Here is a 19,244-nt window from a genome sequence, read left to right on the forward strand (position 1 = left end):
AATTGCAGTCATTAATTAAGGAAAAACACAATAAACCACAGTTAACTTAAAGCTTAAAGTCAGCAGGAATGAGGCAACAGGATAGAAAAATTCAGATTCAGCCGATGTACTCTAAGCCTGAATTTAGAGGTTGTGACAGAGGCAGCTGCTGCAGTATTTATTCCACAGCTGAGCTCCCCTGAATGTAATACGTCTGATATTTTCACATTGTCACGTTAAATCTCGCACTCAGTCTCTTAGAGAGGTATTAGCAGCATATTGAAATTTCAGAACTCATGAAAATGCCTCTCATAACGCTGCACAATTTTCATCTTTCAGAGTCTAAAAGTTTCACTTTTTAGAGCAGGCGCTGCTAAGCCTGCACGCGCTTGCCTCTTTAAAATGCTTCTCGTGCTGTTGGTGACTTTTGCCCGTTTTTCCCTCCCTAGGCCAGAGTCACAGACCTCAAGTCCTGCGTCATCGTTTTGAGGATCCTCAGAGACATGTGCAACCGGCTGCCTGTGTGGCAGCCTCTCAAGGGCTGGGTAGGTGACGGCTCCAGAATCAGAATAATGTTTGGCGTAGATACATGGAAGATGCAAACTGCAAGCTTTATTTTAAGTTTGTCCTTTAAAAGTAATTGGTATGTGTGACGTGTAATAAACTGCCCCAGTAACAGAATCAGGACTGTGACTGATTTAGTTCATCCTTCGCTGAGTATTTTGTGTTTGTTCGTCCTCTGCAGCCTTTGGAGCTGATCTGTGAAAAGGCCATAGCCACCTGTAACCGGCCGCTGGGTCCAGGTGAAGCCCTGCGCCGCGTCATCGAGTGCATCGCCTCAGGGATTCTCCTCCCAGGTCAGCAATCATTTACACTTTCACTCTTTTCTCTCTGCTGCACTTCAGAAGCCACAGCTCATCCAGGAATATCTTAATATTCATGAAGTCATATAAAATCTGATGAATACCTGAGAGAAATTTAGAGGCAGCTCAACAAATACAGAATTCACTGAGAGATATGCACTATGAGTTGAAGAACTGCGGCAAATATCTGTAATATATAGACTTAGGATAAAATATAATCCCAGTTTTGCTTATATTTAGTTCATTCATTTAAACCTGAGCATGCACTGTTACTCAGCAGTGCTTACACACCTGATAACAGGTGTAAACTGTAAACTGTCAGAATAGAAATCAGTCCGGAGCCTTAAAAAAAAAAAAAAAAAAGGTAAAGCAGCCAACATGTACAGAAACTGCTTTTCATTCAGAGTAACATTACATTTGGTCAAAATGAGGATCTACTTGCAGGACATGACAGCAAAGACCAACAAACCAAAGAAAGCTGAAAGAAAAATAAAATCTTACAAACAATTCTGCTGCATTCGATTTTATTTGTATAGCGACGATTCATAACAACTGTCCCCTCGATGCACTTTATATTGTAATGCTAAGACCCTACAATATTAGAAAGAAACCCCAATGATGACATGATGCCCTAAGCACGTGGCGACAGTGGGAAGGAAAAACTCCCTTTTAACAGGAAGAAACCTCCGGCAGAACCAGGCTCAGGGTTAGGGGTTAGTCATTAGTCACCCGCTGTGCCCCATGGTGGGAGGAAAGAGGAGGGAGCAGAGAGAGAGGGCAAAAGGTAAATGATGGGAGAGTAATTTAATAATAAGTGCATAAAAATGTTTTTGCCCTGTGCAAAAAATAAGAGAAGGCTCTTTAAAAAGTGCAGGAGAAATTCCAGCTGAAGAAACTGAAAAAATGGCATTCAAGGAGACAGCGAGAGAAAAATCGGATACAGAACATTTTTGACAGGAAAAAAAAGTCAGCTGAACAGAAAAATGTCCGATTTTGGACAAAAACAAAGGAAGAACAAGAGAAACTCACTGTAATCATTTAAAAGAAAAAAACACAAGTAAGATTTTACCTGAGACATGAGAGTGGTATCCAGTAAGGTCATAAATGTTTTTTTATTAAACTGATCTGATGGTTTCGATCATTTCTGGAGCCATTTTTATGTAAACCTAGCAGTAAAAAGGTCCTATTAGAGGATGTTTAATTAAAAAAAGAAGAACAATTAAGCTGAAGCCATTTCAGGTAACATTTGATGTTCACCAAGAATTAATGCATCATATAGGCCAAGTGAAACCGCTCCTGTGCCCTGGATTTTTACAGTACTGTGAGGTGTAGAAGACACGTTTTCATCGAGAGTGCGTGGCACATCACTGAGGATCACTCACCCTTTTTCCATCACTCAACTCAAAAGATGTGTCATAATACATGTTGACTTGCAATCTCACCAGACATATTTACAATCTTATTGAATTTGTTCTTGTTAACTTCAGGGAAAGAAAGATATGAGGCAATAAAGTGGAAAGTTTGAATACTCTCTCCAAAACAACAATATAAAAGATCAAGTGTGCGTGGCTGCCTCCTAAGAGTCGCAGCTTCCGCATGGAAGACAATCGCTGCAGTGCGTCTTTGTAAATGACACTTGTTTGAATGACACAGTTTTTCATCGATTGCTGTCCCCAAGCATTTATTTTCATTTACAACCTCAATCCAGTCACCATTAATGTGTCTTCCTTTCCACTAAAATCAGAAATAATTGCCTTTGTTTTCTCTGTGTTTAACTGAAGAGACACAGATTTGTATTCACATTGTGCATTTGTTTGTGAGTGAGGCCCAGTGATGGAAAGGGTTAGCAGCAAGATACAATAAAGCAATACTTGGGTAAAAGGTCCCAAAAAAAGTCAAGAAGAAACCCAAAGAGGACACTGAAAGTGGATAAGCATAACAGGTAGATACAATGGCCAACTACCGCAGGGATGGGCAGGAAAACCAGCAACACAAAACAGCCAAATAAGACAGGAAACAGAGACATAGAGAAAGAAAAGCAGAAGACATCAGGAAAGGATAAGGACAAAAAACTATAAAAATGAACACAGCATCAAAACTCCTCAGACGGTTTTAGGACTTTGAGTTTTGCATGTGACATCATGGCACATCACTTCAAGAGGTGTTTGCCATACTGGATGTGATACCTGTTAGTGATATCCAATAATGCGTACCTTGTTTACATAGAAGTTATTGCTGCCATTTTTTGGCCTATATTCTGCTGCACTGTTGCATTCATCAAGAAAAGAAAGAAAAAAACCTTTTTTTATCGCTTTCCTGCTGATTTGGGTAAAAGAATATGGGGGATAAAAAACTCTGATACAGCGGTATCAGTCATAGTATCAGTTATAAGTTGTTTTTGCCATCCATCTACCAGCCTCAGTCCTAAACTGAAGTCGGGTTCTGAAGTTGATCATCGTCAGCAGATGTGACCCTCCTGTCTCCGGACAGGAGACAACACATTATAAGCTATGTTTATGCAAGCTAATTTTAGACTCTAACGTCCTAAAACTCTTTTCCTGTGATAAACAGTTTGATTAGATTCTCACAGCACATGCTAAGTTCACGTCTACCCACGTCAGATCCATTCCAAAAACGGGTTCAGTAACAGCGGGGAAGAGCAGTGAACAGAAGCTAACTGATGGAAAATTATGGATATTCTCAGCAGTTCACCTCAGTATCACTCTCATCAATCACAAGTGATCTACACTGACTTGTTGAGAATGTTGGGGATAATACGCAGAGCTATGTCAATATCAGAAATTTCATAAACATCAGTTGGATACCTGAGCAGTGACCACTTGATCCTGTGACTGCAGTTCCAGGCAGAGTCCCGTGACTGAGGCTTCTTACTCATCTTGACACAAAACACTGATAAGCCTCCAAACTTTTATAGGGCTTCAGATCTCATCCAGTATAATTTGAGGGGTTGTTGATAACAAAATGATGAAAATCGTGAGGCGTGAAGTTGGGAAGAGGGCCAGGGTTGCACTTCACAACATGAGTAAACACACTCAGAGGGAGTAAATAAACATCCATCCTCAGCTCCTCCTTTGCCCAATTTCTCCACATAACGAGCAAGATGCTTGCCACGAAAGTGTTTTACTTCCTCTGAGAGAAACACTTGTTTGTTTACTCGTGGTTGCCATAGTTTCTCATCTGCATAATGTTTAGCAGGTTTTTCACTCACTTGACGTGTCCAAAATGACCGACAAATTAATGTCACGTGGTAAACTGTGACGTGTCTGCAAGACCTCAATAGGTGGTTTTTCTGCAATGTAATATCTTTACATATATGGTCCTAAGATTCATGGCAGGCTGTGGAGTGCACTATGATGCGTTCACGGTTTCCAAACTGGGGCACAGAGTCCCAGCGGGTTCATAGCAGCATGATTTCATTCAGTTAAAATTGGTGATGGAGTATTTTCCTGAATCATGGGAACATTTATCCCCGGAGACTCTGTTTTCATTTTCGTGCAGTCCACATGAAGAAATGTTTCCTATTTACCTCCAACAAACAGAAATATGTTCTCACGTTTATTTTTTCCACCGCTGTTTGCTGCCGTGTTTGAATGCTTCATCTGGGAAAACTTCAGCTCGAGCGAGTTCGTCCTTGTGATGATGTGACTGGATTTTTAAATTTTGGCTCTGAAGTTCCTTCAGCATTGAGGGCAGTTTGTTTCATGAATGCACTCGGTCACCGATGAGTTATTATTCAGTCTGTGCACATTAAAGTAAGGTGAGCTTGTTTGTAAAGCACCTTTCATGCACTAAGGTCTTACCGAGTGCTTTACGTGAGGCATAAAAAGCATTAAGGCAGCAGGAGAATAATTTCTGTTTACCTGTTGAGTGAAATAAAGTTCAAAATGTCTGACTTTTTTTTTTTCTTCAAAGGGGGTCCAGGAGTTCATGACCCCTGTGAGAGGGAGCCCACGGACGTCCTGTCTGACCTCAGCGCCCAGCAGGCTGACGCCATCACACACAGCGCTCAGGTCAGTGAACATGTTACCCATCCGCCTACTATGATGACATCACAGTTTCCTCTTCCTGCAGTGTGCATGCTAAGCTCTTTAACCCACAACATTCAGAATATATGTCACTTTTTTTACATTATTTTTTCCCATCCATTTCAGCTGCTGGTAAGTGAGAGGCAGGGTACACATTGGACCGGTTGGCTGTCTGTCACAGGGTTAACACACAGATACACCACCATTCACACTCATATTCACACCTATGGGCAATTTAGAATTGCCAACCTAACCACACGTCTTTGGACTGTGAAGGGTAGGTGGAGTATCCAGAGAAAACCCACACAGGTACAGGAAGAACATGCACACTGCTCACAGAAAGGTGCCAGCCAGCTGGAGGATCTGAGCCTTCGCGCTGTGAGGCGAATAATCGACTAATTCACAGCTTAATTGATCTTAAGGCTTTGGTTTGCTCATTATGTATCACTTTGTAGTTGAAGGCTCGTGGCTAAAGGACATTTCAGGCTCTGGTAACCATAGGCATATATAGTATAGGTATAGGCATAGGTAACCTTTTAATTCAGTTCTGTTTTATTTATATTGCATCAAAGCACAGCCACAGCCAAAGTGTGTACTAAAAGTTCAGAATTACTGGATGACAGTAGAGGTTTGATTTTTGTGATGTTTTTTAGATGAAAGAAACTGGAGGTGCTTTGAGATGTGAGATTCAAAGTTCAAATGCTGGTCAAAAATAACACCAGGCGTCTTAGCAGAAGATCTGATATTGCTCGCAAGCGGGCCGATGTAATGACTGACCTTTTCAGAGAAGCTGTCGGGGCCGAACACCAGCGCCTCAGTTCTGCCAGGATTGAGATGGAGCAAGTTTAAAGAAACCAATTAGTAATAGCAGTGAAGGAATCACTGCGGTAGGAGAGGATGTTGAGTAATGGTAGTAATTACTCAGTAGATATCATACTGATATCTGTTTTTATTCACATAAAGGTACCGCTCTTTTTAGTATTTTAGCCATCTGCCCTATAGTGTAGGACTTCTCCTTTTTCCCCTCTGGTGGGTTTCAGTGTGTTTGTATAATACTGTTTGCTTTGTGTGACAAAGGCGTTACTACTACACAGTAACCACATTCTTGTTAACCGGTTATCTGAAGTTGATCTGAGGTTACTCAGTAAATATGACAAAATGTCTCATGTGTAATAAGATGAAGGCATGATGAAGCTTACAACATTCTGCAAGAACAGAAAATATTTTACATTTGAACACCTACTAGTGTAATATTCCTTCAGTCGAGCCTTCTGAAGGAACGGAATGTCTTATTTAAAGGAAAAGAGGACACAAACTGTGGATTTAGTGAGCCGTTATGCCCCTTTTGCACAATGATACACAGTGAGGTCCATTAATTTACAAAAATTGTGTCATTGCCCAAAAACTTATGAACCTAACTGTGCTTCCACCATAATATTATATTACCACTTATCCCCTTTAGCTCAGCCAAATTACATTTAGCTCTCGCTCTTTGACCGTAGCTGTAAAGAAGTTCCCATTCATAATATGCTGTTTGCTCCTGGGGGATGAACCTTAAAAGCTTCAATTAAAGGATGTCTCACCTGTGGGCCACAGCTGTCCAGGTTTTAACTGGTGCTGGTGAAAATCTTCAGTTTCATCCAGTCTCGGATGAGAGAAGCAGTTTTTTTGTTTTTTTTTTAAACACTAAATCACTAAAAGAAAAATTAAAGTTAAGTTGGGAATATTTCCGTATTTTCAGAGATCAGTGACGTCCAAACTCAGTTCCTCCCTGGAGGTGAATCAGTGCTGCAAAACCACAGATGTTCTGAATTTAGAGATCCATTTTCCATCTAAGACACTCTTCTTTATGGATGTTAGCTTTACATCTTTCCCTCTGAGAAATTCCCTTCCTGCTTTCCAACTATAAAACCAGCCACAGACACTGAGAAAAATCAGTTCATGTGCCAAGAAAGAGAAAGTCAGACTCAGCCATGCAACTCGTGAGACCTTGAAACATCCCACTAGGGTGTGTTTCGATGCCCCCCTCCACCCACTGTACGAAAGTCAGCATTTTTTCCAGTAAATCGGACATGTAACACTCCTTCCCGCTACACCAATTGATGGAGGGTTATTTAAAACGAGTCCTGGGCCTCCGCCGGTGGAGCCCTGAGCTCATGTCAGCACTATAAATAGCTGAGTGTCCACAGAATCACGGTCTCTGACCTCAGATAAGCAGCCCCTCAGTGCTGCGGAAGCTTTGACAAACTGGCAGCTTAATTAGCCAGCTAATGAGCGTGGGAACACTCTTCCTCATCTACACCCACACCAAGACTACTACAACTACTACCACCACCGCTGCTGCTGCACACGAAAAAACAAAATCTGGCCCCCGGGCGGAAAGTGTAGGCTCAGCAGTGAGAAATATAAAGACATCCTCAAGTTCATCTTTGTTTTGCTCTCTTGATGAAGTGCAAGTCTGGGAATATATTTTTCCCGTTTCCTCCTTTGTTTGTGCCTCGTCTCTATAATGCATGAAGTTTCTCCCAACAGAATTAGTTGGTTTACACAAACGGCGAGCAGCTCGCTCAAGTTTCCCCGATAATTAAAGCACATTGATCTGAGAATAAATGGCCCTGCTCTCCTGTGAGTGCAGGAGGGTTTCTGTGGCTTTACCACCACAGTGATGTGCCCTTATTCTGTCTGCTGTGTGTGTTTCAGCATGCGTTACGCCTCCTGGCCTTTGGACAGCTTTACAAGGTCTTGAATATGGATCCTCTGCCCGCCAGCAAGCCCTCACCGAGGCTGTTAGAAGGTGCGTGCAGACTTGTTTGTGCTCTCTGTTTTGCAAGTTTATTCGTTTCCCTGTTTTTACCTTTTTTAAATTCATTTTTGAGCCCTCTGTTCAGATACAGTCCTGGCAGCATTAATAAAAACAGCATGCTTAGACGGCATGTGCGTCTGAGTGGGCAGTGTGATGTTTTAAGTGCTCGTTCGTTTCCGCTCTGCAGGCGGCTGTCAGAAGAGGCTCCGGGAGGACATCGGGTCAGACGACAGAGACTTCATCAAAAGGATGAAAGGTGACTTTGACCATCAACTCGCCCGTATCGAAGAATCACTGCTCAGATGATCGAAATCCTCTTCCTCTCACTTCTGAGGCGCAGCAGACACTTAGATTCAGGCTGATACACGTGGCTGACTGTAGCTTTATATTAAACAGAGTTCATTGCTGGAAGCTCGAAGTCACACAGGAGAAACGAGCAAGACTCTGATATAATGAATATTGATTAAAAACCTTATGTTGTGTACTGTAATTTAGCTTTAAAGTGACTGAAGGGGCTCATTTATTAACCCAGTCCATATGTTTCTCTATGCTCGTGATATTTCCAACCATAAAAAAGTTTCCTACATCAATCTACTTCCCATAGTCGTTTAGACAAATTGGTTCATTGGTGTGGTGGTGGGTTTTTATAAACTTTATTAGGCTTTTGTTGTATTTTCCACATCTAAAACTCTACATTGCAGCCTTAAAACAAGATATCCTTCAGTGCATGCAGAGAGGCATGAAGGATATCGTTTCAGGGATGTTTGCATGTTTCAGGATTGCTCATCCTGATCTCTGTGTGGATGAACAGTTGGTAGCTTTTCAGGGGCAGGTGCAGTTTCAGGCGATACATCCCTTGGTGTAAAGATCTAGCTGGAGCTGTGATCCTAAAACTTCTTTCTCTATAAGAAAACTGAAAACTTCATTCATTACATCATTATGAAAAGACAAAGAAGGAATATAAAGAAGACTGTATAGATATCATACAACATGAACAGAACACATAAATGACCCTGCTTTAGCTGCTAAAATAGTCTGCTTTCTTAAAGGTCATAATTTATCTGAAAAATGCTTAAAAGGAAGGTAAAAAGAGACAAAAACACATATGCATAAGTGTAATTATTGCAGTAAAACCACAGTCAGACACTTACAGTATTGTGAGTACATGTGAGTGAAAGTATGTGTGTAATGTGAAAGTTCAGCATGCCTCTGGTTTCTGGAGCAGCAGGATTGCTGGGTTAGATTTATTATGAATTTATTATTGTTTTATATTTTACTAATGCTATTTTTATTGCATCTTATAACTATTGCTTTTTGGTCTTTGCTTTCTTTCATATTATTCTTGGAAATGGCTCATCAAATATTAATTATTTATACAACTGTAGATACCATATGCAGTGCCCTCCATAGTAATGCACAACAGTTAACTGCAAATTGTGTTTGATTATAAGATCATAATTTGACTGAGATGAAAGTTCGAGACCAGCTTCGGCGTTTATTTAAGACCATATAATTGGATACAGCGATATAACCAAAAAGCCTCAGCTAAATGTTTAAGCTCTTTTCTTCACGGTCATCTTCTGGAGTTTTTTAAGATTTCGTTTTTAGATCATTGTGATCAAAACTAACACAAAGAGCAAACATCAACTCTGTTTCAAACTGACTCAAATTTTATGCAGAGCGTCATCAAAGCTGGGTCTCCAGATACAACCGAGCGTCTTCAGCGGAAGAACAAAGGCAGCTCGTCAGGCGAGGAGCTGTTTGCTGTTTCGCTTTGCACCAAGAATTCATTTCCCACTCGGAGACCGTCGGCACAGAGTTTTGCTGTAATGTCCCGTACCATCTGATGGAGAAAACTCTGAGGAAATGCTCTGAACTGGTGCCTCTGAACTAGTACCTGCCAGCGTGCAATCTCGTGCCAGCACAAAGTGCTTTGAAAACACTGGAGTTTTTTGGCCACACCAGCAGAGTTTGTACTCAGCACGCGTCTGCTCGCCAGCTTTGCTTCTCTGTGACTTTGTCCACTTCCAGAAAATGAAAATCTGATTGAAGGATCATTGCTTTGACCCACTGGAGGAGATCCAGCACTCGTCACAGAGGTACAAGAGGGCATAAATGAATGATCTAAAAATAAGCCGCCACATTGGAACTTGCCAAATTTAAGTCAGATTTTTTCTTTTTCTTTTTATGAGCCCATTCCTGGAACTTTTTGCATTACACCTGAACATTCATGAGTTAACGTATGAACCAATATGAAAGTTTTTTTTTTAGTTCTTGTAGATAAACCCATCTTTTTAATAATGATTCCTCTTAATAATAAGCTGATTTTTGTTCATTCAGATTTAGTTTAAACAGCGCGTTTGCTGTAATACTGTGGCAGCGGATTTTCCAGCTCTGTAAAAGTTATTAAGGCGGTGGTTAATTTCTCCTGCTCTCGATGAACAGTCAAATTACCCCATTGACAAACGTTATTTTCCAGCAATGTGCACTTGTGCATATCTGAGTGGCAATTAAAGTGCTGATGAAGTGCTTTAAAGCAACTCAACCCTGCATTTGTCTATGACAAAAGACACAACGTTTAGTGACACAGCGCTTATGTGACGTCTTTGTTTGTAGGGACTGGCTCTTGCATTTTGTGTCCTTTAAAGCGCTATTTGGATTCCTTTCCACCATGATGATATTAAAACTCTGGCTTGTCTTTAATGGAAAATTGCGACATATTAAAAATGTGCACAAAAGATTGATCCTGTGCAGGTCAAATTTGCCACGTCGCACAGAGGCTGACTTCCCTGGAGAAAACTCTTCACAGCAGATAAGTGGATATTGACTGACGACTGAGAGACAAGGCTTATGGTTCTGTGTGTGTGTGTGTGTGTGTGTGTGTGTGTGTGTGTGTGTGTGTGTGTGTGTGTGTGTGTGTGTGTGTGTGTGTGTGTGTTGGACATGTGTGCACTATAGCTGTCTGTAAAAGAGGTCTTTGTGTAAAAGGTGGAAAAGTGAAGCACTGGAGCTGAAAGAAGTGAGCAGCAACGCTGATCTTTTCTCAGAAACCGGGATGCTTTGTTGTGACAGGGATCAAATCGGCCTGTCAGGCCAAAGAATAACACGGCACATTCACTTCAATCTCTGTATCAGAGGAGAGAAAATGGCCTGACCCTGCTGAATGTGATACATTATAGTCTGGATGTGTGAAACCCAGCAGGCAGCGACGTCCGATATCTTCATGAGATCATATTAGGAATCCATTTCAGGAACCAGCTCATCTCCTTCACTGCATCTCAGAGCGGCGTCAGTCAGCAGCATGAATCGGGTTAAGGAAGACTTCTGGCAGCAGTGGCTTTTAGGTGAGATGTATCCTCGAAGCAGAAAATTGTGTGAAGTTATCAGATTTCCACAAAGCTGATAGAGAAGTTGGTGAAGCTTAAAAGACATTCAGCTTCAGAGAGTTTTAGGAATCAATCAGCTCAGGTTGACAGAGGTCTGTGTGACAGTGGCTTAATGTCAGATTTCAGTCCCGAACACCAGAACAGTGTCAAACCACCCAGATTTTTATTAGCCTTCTGAGTGCTCCCTCCTCACAGAGGGTTTTGTGGCAGCTGTTTGGACAGCACTTACACAGGCGGCGTCTTCACCATCAACATTTCTCATTAGTGACGAGGTCTATGCTGTGACAGTGTGTTTATCAGGCTAATTTTTTAAGTATGGCATCTTCATCTTGTCATATTTCTTGGCTGACATAACTTCATATGGTGCTGTCAGGACATGATTTACAGTGTTGTGTGCCCCCCTGCTGCGCTGCTCTGTTGACATATTACACAAAGTTTCACTCAAAACACAACTTTTCACTGATTTTTCTGCTAATGAGACATTTTGCCTCTAGTTCACTCAAATACAATGAAATATTGATGATTTATGTCAATTTTTTAATAATAATTTTTACTTGCCCACTGATGTTTACAAGGATTTTAACTTTCTCTTGGTTCAGACCATAAAATCCATGTGCACAGGTCACCTGATACGCACAGATCACATCACCTGTGTTCAGACACTGAATGATTTTAGCTTCTACGGTGTATTCAGGTGCATCACATCAGCTTTCACTTCCAGATCATATAGGTTTCTCTCCTAATGCACTACTTTAGTTCTGTTTTTTATATCCTGGTCTCAGCAATAAAAGAAAAAAAAAAATCTTTGATCATGTACTTCTACCACACAGCCTAGTGTTGCATAAAATTAACTACAAGTAACAAATAAAAATAAAAATTTGCAAATAAACTTTACAGCTTCCCTGAAAATCTCTCGCTCAGCTCTCCCCTCTGCAGTGAAGAAATCTCACTTTGAGAAAAAACATGTTTTGCTTTAGTTGCCTCTTCAGCTCAGCAGCTTTCTGCCTCGCGTCTCCTCCGTGGCTCCGCATCTCTGCTGGTGCGTGGAGTTGAATTGTTGTTTGAATACAGAGCCTGTGTCGTGGTTTAAACGCAGGCCTCCCTTCACGCTCGCTTCTCCGTCTCCCATCTTTCTTTAAACCGCCTGCCCTCTGAACCAGTCTTTTTTCTCTTTTGCCAGTTTGTGTTTGTAAGTTCGGGCGCTGGGAAGCTGAATCCCTTTGTTTGGTTTGTTGTGAGCACTCGTCGTGTTCCTGTGCAGACCACAGCTGAGCTTAGGTGGACCAAAATGTGTTAACCAAAAAGGGATGTTCAAACTGGATTAAAGCATGCAGAGGGCTGTGTTTGGCCATGAGTTTGACACTTGTTTTGTACAGATATTCAAATGGATATTTTTAGCCAATGGGCTGCTCGTTAAACAAGACATTTAAAGATTTCTGGCTGCTTTTCCTGGTATTTTATAGACAGTTTAATCCAATAATTGCTTGAAAAAAATAAAAAAAAAAATCAGCAGATTAGCTGACAGTGAAAATAATAATTAGCTGCAGCCGTAAACTAAACGGTCTTGGCACTGATGGCTGCAGCCTTCGGCCTCTTAACTCCTCCTCCCCCCTCGCTCTCAGAGTCTGTGTCTGTCAGTGTCACAGTAATTAAATTGGCCCTCGCTGGGACCGTCGTCTCCGGCAACCCTCATCTGCTTCCAGTTCAAAGGAGGTGACGGAGGCAGAGATAGAGGAGGATTAATACTGCTGGCTGCTGCCACGCAATTATCTCACTACCTCCCACCACACACACACACACACACACACACACACACACAGAGAGACACGCGCATGTTGGTTTTACACACACACTGACAGTGCTTTAACACCTCCCCCTGTCTTCCTTCCGGCACCTGTCCACCAGCACCTCCACATTCGTTTTCTTACACCTCGTCTGCATCCATATTCATAGAAACCGCACTCTAGTCTAAAGTGCCTGTCAGAACCTCTCAGTAATTACACACAGTGGCTGCAGAACCAGGCGGCTGCACACTTTACAAGCCTCAAGTGTCCCCGCTGTGACACCTGTTACACAAAAGCTGAAATCTGTGGGCGGCCATATGCAAATAAATGATCACCTCGGCATCATCGATAACTCTGTAGTGTTTCTCAAGAATCTGAAATTACACATGACCGTTTCTGCCGGCCCTCTTCCTCTTCAACTTTGCCCAGTCCATTAACCCTACGATAGATTTTAATGCCTGTAATAATGGTACAGGTGGTGACAGCTGTAGCCTTGAAGCTCTAAAGCATGTTTGGTTTTTGTGTAAAACTACGAATCAAATGACAAGAATAATTTTTTAAAAATCGAAACAGGTGGATTTACTCGCTTTTGTGATGAGCCCCAAGTGGCCATTAGAGGAACTGCATCTGTCAGTCTGAGCAGCCATAACTTTAAGCCTTACCAGTATAACTCAAGGAAGAGTTCTAAAAGGTTAACCCTCTATAGAGTCTTTAGGAAAGTGGACACTATCCACAGAGGCCAAAATGTTTGTTTGTTTGTTTGTTTTAATACTCGCAAGTTCATCTCTGTTTTAAAATTATACGTTTTAACATGCAAGTCTATGGGGATTGACTCCGTTTTGAAGCCAGGCTCAGGTGGCCCTTACAGGAACTGCACGTTTTGGCAATTGATTTCATTTTTCTGCCCCAGATGTTTCCACTTGGTGACATCTGTTATCGCTTCTCTATGAAACCATGCAGGCTGTTTGAACAGTTTCCTGCACCTGTTTAATTGATCAGTTTTCCTGTGGGTCCGAAGAGGTTTTTTTTTTTTTTTTTAAGCATCTTGTTAAACTTGATTTCAGACTGTGATATGTTGTTCCCATTTCTATATTAATATTAAAAGTTTGACAGCTGACAAATGTCATTTGACTTCAATTCTGTCCTTTATACATCTTATTTGTTTACAAAGTCAAATCTTTTGTAGCCTCATAGCACAGTTGACAGAGTTGGACTAAAATCTGGGAAAAATGCTTATTATTTGGCGACACTCAGCACTTGTTGTGTAATGGATGTCACCAGGAGTCAGGTTTCATTTCCAATTCATCAGTGAGATATTACTGCTCAGGACTCCGGGGAGGCAGCTCATCTCTCGTCACTGTGTAGGTGTGAAGTGTCGCTGGCTGAAGTGTCAGTGGTGTAACACCCGGACGGTGTCATTCCAGTCCCATCAGCTAGCTGCTAACAGGAAAGAAGCTGAGCCAATGAAATGGCTTCTCTCACTTCCTGCTTGTGGAGTCATGAGGTCTCTCTGTTTCATTACTAACACGTGCATCTCTCCTGTTTAAGTGCTGGACTGGAGGATGACCGATCCAAACCATCCCATGAATGCTCTGATGCGTCTGAACCAGATCCACCCGGGCCTTCAGTACCGCCTGCTGTCCCAATCCGGCCCAGTGCACGCTCCAGTCTTCACCATGTCTGTGGAAATCCAGGGAACCACATACCAGGCCACGGGGAACTCCAAGAGAACCGCCAAGCTCCAAGTAGCCCTCAAGGTACCAACAGAGTTCAAAGAGCTGCATGAAAGTCATGGAAGTCTGGGGGTTGTATTTTAATGAACCTTAGATGGGTTGTCTGATAGTCATCGGTTAGCAAACGCCTTCTTTGGGACATGTAAACACCTCAAAATCCAGAGTATGATTTGTGCTTAATGTTTGAAAGCTTCAGATTGAGACAAACTAAAATGATGAACATCACTACCATTTAATTCTGCTCAGGGTCACGATGGGCTAGAGCCTGCTCCTTTAGATATGGGTTAACTGGGTTATCATAGATGGATTCTGCAGCGCTAGCTCCATAAACAATTAGACACAGAGGAGCAGATACAGAAAGATTAAAAAACAAAAAGGGAAACATCACTCACAGTGGATTTGAACTGTCCTGCAGTTATTTTAGGCTCACATTTCAAATCGTAATAGACAAATAAGAGTTTTCAAACTGCTGAAAACTGTTTTAGTCTGCTAAGACTAAAAAGAACAAAGGAAATCCAGTTTGTCATTAGTTGCAGAAACTCCACTAAAAGCAAAAGACATAAAAAATAAAGGAAAAGCAGAATAAGTCCACTTTAATATCAGCACAGGTATCAAGTTGCTTTCTCTACTTTTAAAATTATGACATCTGTAAGTGAAGCAAGTAAAAAGGGGTTCAGAGGGTTAACAACACCACTTTAGCTTCCAGTCCTGTGTCTGCCTGTTAGTTTGGTTTGTCAATAATTTTGTACTCAGGTGTTTAAAAGCTGAACATTAAGTCGGACAAAGAAACAGCCGCTGAAGTTTTCTTCTAAATCGATACGAGAGCACACAATGTTCTTTTTGTGACAAATCTTTTATTGAACTAGAAGTTTGACTGCTCACACTTAGTCTTTCTCACACATATTTATTCATTCAGTTGCACTTTCACACTCTCAGCACAGCCAGTCTTTCTGTTCTTGTTGTTCGCTTTGCAGCCTCACTGCAGCAGCAGCTGGGGTTTGAGTGCCTTGCTCAAGGACAGCTCAGTGACAAATGATGGATGTGAAAGCGTGACTCATCTCCCATTTGCGGCTGTCAGGACGTCACAAAAAGTTTATCCGCTACTTTTATAATCCGATGACTGTCGAGTTGAATGCAGCAGGAAGTCGTGCAGTGATGAAATTTAAATGAACGTCCTCTGGCTGTTTTTGTTTTCGCTGCTGTCGTCCTCAGGCGCTGCAGGCTTTGGGCTACGTGCTCGGCAGCGATGGAGACGTGGACTCGCTGAGCGCCGACGAGAAGTCAGATGGCGAAGGGAAGAACGACAGGATGTCCACCAGCTCCAGCTCCACCTCCATCACCTCCTCCACAGACACACAGGAGGTGAGGAACACACACACACACACACACACACAGACTGTGGCCTTTGTGAAAGGTTCTTCCTGATTACAACACATCCATGAGGTTCATTAGAGATTCAACACAATAAAAATTCTTCTGCAGATTTTCGGTGTCCTGATTACAAAGGCTGGAAACCTTGGATTTAAACATGTTCTGTGCAACTTTCTTTTCATGTATTACTATTTTTTTTCCTGTCATTATGTTAACAAAAATGTAACCTTCCCTGACTCTGTTGCCTCTGAGAGCCTGAAGACTGATTTCTTTGTGAAGGACGAATTTTCTAAAAATCCAAAAGGCCGTCATGTTTCTACTCACTCCCGAATGCCTCAATGCCTCTCTTTCAATCACCACTAAAATTCATTTCTGTTTTATTCATATGGCACCAATTCACAGCAGCAATCACCTCAAGATGCTTTCATCATAAAGTAGAGGATCCCCTATTAGGGACACTTGGTGACCGGGGGAAGGAAAAACTCCCTTTTAACAGGAAGAGACCTCCAACAGAGTGTGGGGAGAGTAAGGGGGACAAAAAAGGAGAGTAGTCTTGGTTTCAAAGCCACACTTAACGGCTGAATGACACAGGAGATCCTGTTAATTCAGGTATCAGTAACTAGGATTAAAACCTAACTTTACTCTCTGGCCTTTCCAGCCCACTCACCTCTTATTTGTTGTTATATCTGTAGCTCCGTTTGTCCCCTGCTGTCCCTTGGTTGTTGAGATTGTGTCTCCTTTTTACGTGTGCGTGCGTGCGAGCGATAGGTTTACATACTTGCACACTCAATGAGAGTGAGACTTCACAGCCAGAGCCGCCCCCTCGCTTGTCACGTCCGGCGTCAAACCACTGACGATGGCGAAAATGCTCAACTTGGGACCGAAAAAACGTTTGGTGACATCACAAAGGTTATGCCCATGTTTTATAAAGAGGCAGACGACCTTGCTTGTAGGTGTTGTGTGTGAAATATTAATCTCGATAGGTTTACAATCATTTTTTAAAATGACAGATACAGCCATTTAAAATTGCTGCTCTCAGTCAGAGGTCAGCCGTCAGCTGCTGGGAGTCTGGCGCCATATAAATAAAAGTTAATTGAATTTAATTCTTTTGATAGCTTTCATTGTAAACCTTCTCACTCATTAAAATATAAAAACCTAAAGTTGAGTTTTGAAAATGTAAAATAAATGGATGAAACTTTACAGTCAGTTTGACCATTCAGACATTTTACACTGCAAATCACCAAAACTATTTCCAGTAAAGCATTTCTTCAGTCATCCATTACAGTCTAATGTAACAACATTAAAAAATATAGATACAATTTAAAAGAAAATTAAATACAGTAAAATAATATTCTTGCACAAATGTTTCCTCATAGATCCCAAACCAGATGTGGAGGTTCTTTCTGAGACTGGTAGAACTTGATTTTGGTTTGCTGGGTTGTTACTTCTTCAGACCATGAAGACGCATGACCTTCATTTTTTTCCTGTTAGGTTGCAACTTGATATTTTGATTTATTCTATAGATGTCTTTCAACTCTTCTTTAAAGTATTGAGCCAGACGTTCAACTAGTTTTTCTTTTTTTTAAGTGCTCTCCAAGTTATATCAAGATGTTTCAAAGTCATTATTTGAAAATCATTTTTTAAGATCATTTTCAGTCGTGTCCTCAGAACGTTTTTTCAAGCTCTGTTTTAACCTTCCAATCACATAAATTATCTGATAATTATTATAAATTATCAATAAAAATTCATATTTTAATAATCAAAATTGCATAGTAAAAAAAAATATATCGTGTGCACGGTCTGCATAGTCTCTCATTAAGACCAGGTTGAACGCTTATGACCGTTTTTGCCTGCCTGTCACCACATAGTTTGTGCACTTATAACTGTCCAACCAACCAACCCAACAACGTCTGGACACTTATTTGTGGGACATACGTCCGTTGTTGCATTTGGAGTGTCTCTTTCACAGCACAACTCCCACTAGGGCTTAAGTACTTGGGACTCTCCACCAACTGCTCTGAGAAGTGAAGAAACTTCTTGGTTGAGAGACTGAAACATCTTCAAGAAACTTAAAGAAGTCCAGTCGCTTTCCTTTCTGAGCTCCTTGGATACTTTAACATCTTATTTATCTCAAAAGTTGGGAAATGATTTTGTTACAGAGTCTTTTAACAAAATAGGTTAAGTAGAACAGAATACATTATGACAGGGCAAAATATCTCCCTGTATAAAGAAAACAGAAAAGAAAGCTTAGTAAAGTAAAGAAAAGATGAAAAACAAAAAGACTACATTTTCTAATTAGCTGTAATAGGCATTGGTATCTGTAAGCTGTGCAGCAAATACTGAATATCAGCAGCTTGTTCTTTCTCACTCTTCCAGCATGCAGGAGGTATACCTGATGTGAACGGGCTGCTTAGACAGCTTGTCTTACTTTGAGGAAACATGAGCTCTTGAGCACATTCAAGGGGATAAACCGGATGTAAAGCCTGCAGCTGATTCTCTCTCTCTGCATGCGTCTGCAGTCTAGAGCTCCTGGACCGATCCTGACGGCGGGAGGTAAGAACCCGGTGATGGAGCTGAATGAGAAACGCCGCGGCCTCAAATACGAGCTGATATCAGAGAGCGGCAGCAGCTACGACAAACGCTTCATCATAGAGGTAGGAAAGCAAACACACCTCCACTCACTGCTCCGCTCTGTCTCAGATGTCTTCTCTTATTAGGAGCAGATGAACAACAGAATCGGTTTTATGTTCAGCGCTTCCTACATATGAAAACAGCTTCAAATGCCAGCAAACGCAGCTGAACATGAAACTAGTTTAGTCCCTGTAAAATCGCTGCTGTAGTTTGTTTTCTGCTTGCTTTTTAAGGCTATATGTTGTTGCAGTGCTTTATACAATAAGCTCTGTGTTTCTTTACGTGGCGATGATTTCCTTTGGCATTAACAACAAAAGAGCTGCATATGAAGATGTCTTATTAAGAAACAAAGGTGCTCCAGAGAAGGTGTTAACGACAGGTGTGGGACTGAATTACTTTTATCGCATAGCGGATACTTTAATTTCCAGTTTCTCCCTTGTTGATTAAGTCATTATTAAAACAAAAGAAGAGCTTTTTCAAAGCGGTGCTTCAGGAAAAGGTTGTTTTGGACTTTTTATAGATTAAGCTGGTTGGCATAATCTATAATAGTGTGGCATAATTTATTAGATTTATTGTACCATTGATAATGAAAGTCTGTATGTTTCTATTATATGTAAATATAACAGAAAAATGTAAATTTAATATGTA

The 19,244-nt window shown here is 41.3% G+C and overlaps 1 protein-coding gene across 2 annotated transcripts in view; it reads left to right on the top strand.

Moving 5' to 3' along the window:
• LOC100691531 (spermatid perinuclear RNA-binding protein) overlaps nt 1-19,244 on the top strand; it is a 101,839-nt gene that overhangs the window by 72,805 nt on the left and 9,790 nt on the right. For both annotated transcript variants that reach the window (XM_025896991.1, XM_005451485.4), the window contains exons 7-14: nt 429-524; nt 725-836; nt 4,776-4,873; nt 7,589-7,682; nt 7,879-7,947; nt 14,410-14,618; nt 15,807-15,956; nt 18,485-18,619. In XM_025896991.1, the coding sequence (XP_025752776.1) occupies nt 429-524; nt 725-836; nt 4,776-4,873; nt 7,589-7,682; nt 7,879-7,947; nt 14,410-14,618; nt 15,807-15,956; nt 18,485-18,619 (963 nt within the window). The remainder of the gene's footprint in view (nt 1-428; nt 525-724; nt 837-4,775; nt 4,874-7,588; nt 7,683-7,878; nt 7,948-14,409; nt 14,619-15,806; nt 15,957-18,484; nt 18,620-19,244) is intronic.

The sequence above is a fragment of the Oreochromis niloticus genome, linkage group LG12 (genome assembly GCF_001858045.2).
Source record: "Oreochromis niloticus isolate F11D_XX linkage group LG12, O_niloticus_UMD_NMBU, whole genome shotgun sequence".
Taxonomy (NCBI): Eukaryota; Metazoa; Chordata; class Actinopteri; order Cichliformes; family Cichlidae; genus Oreochromis; species Oreochromis niloticus.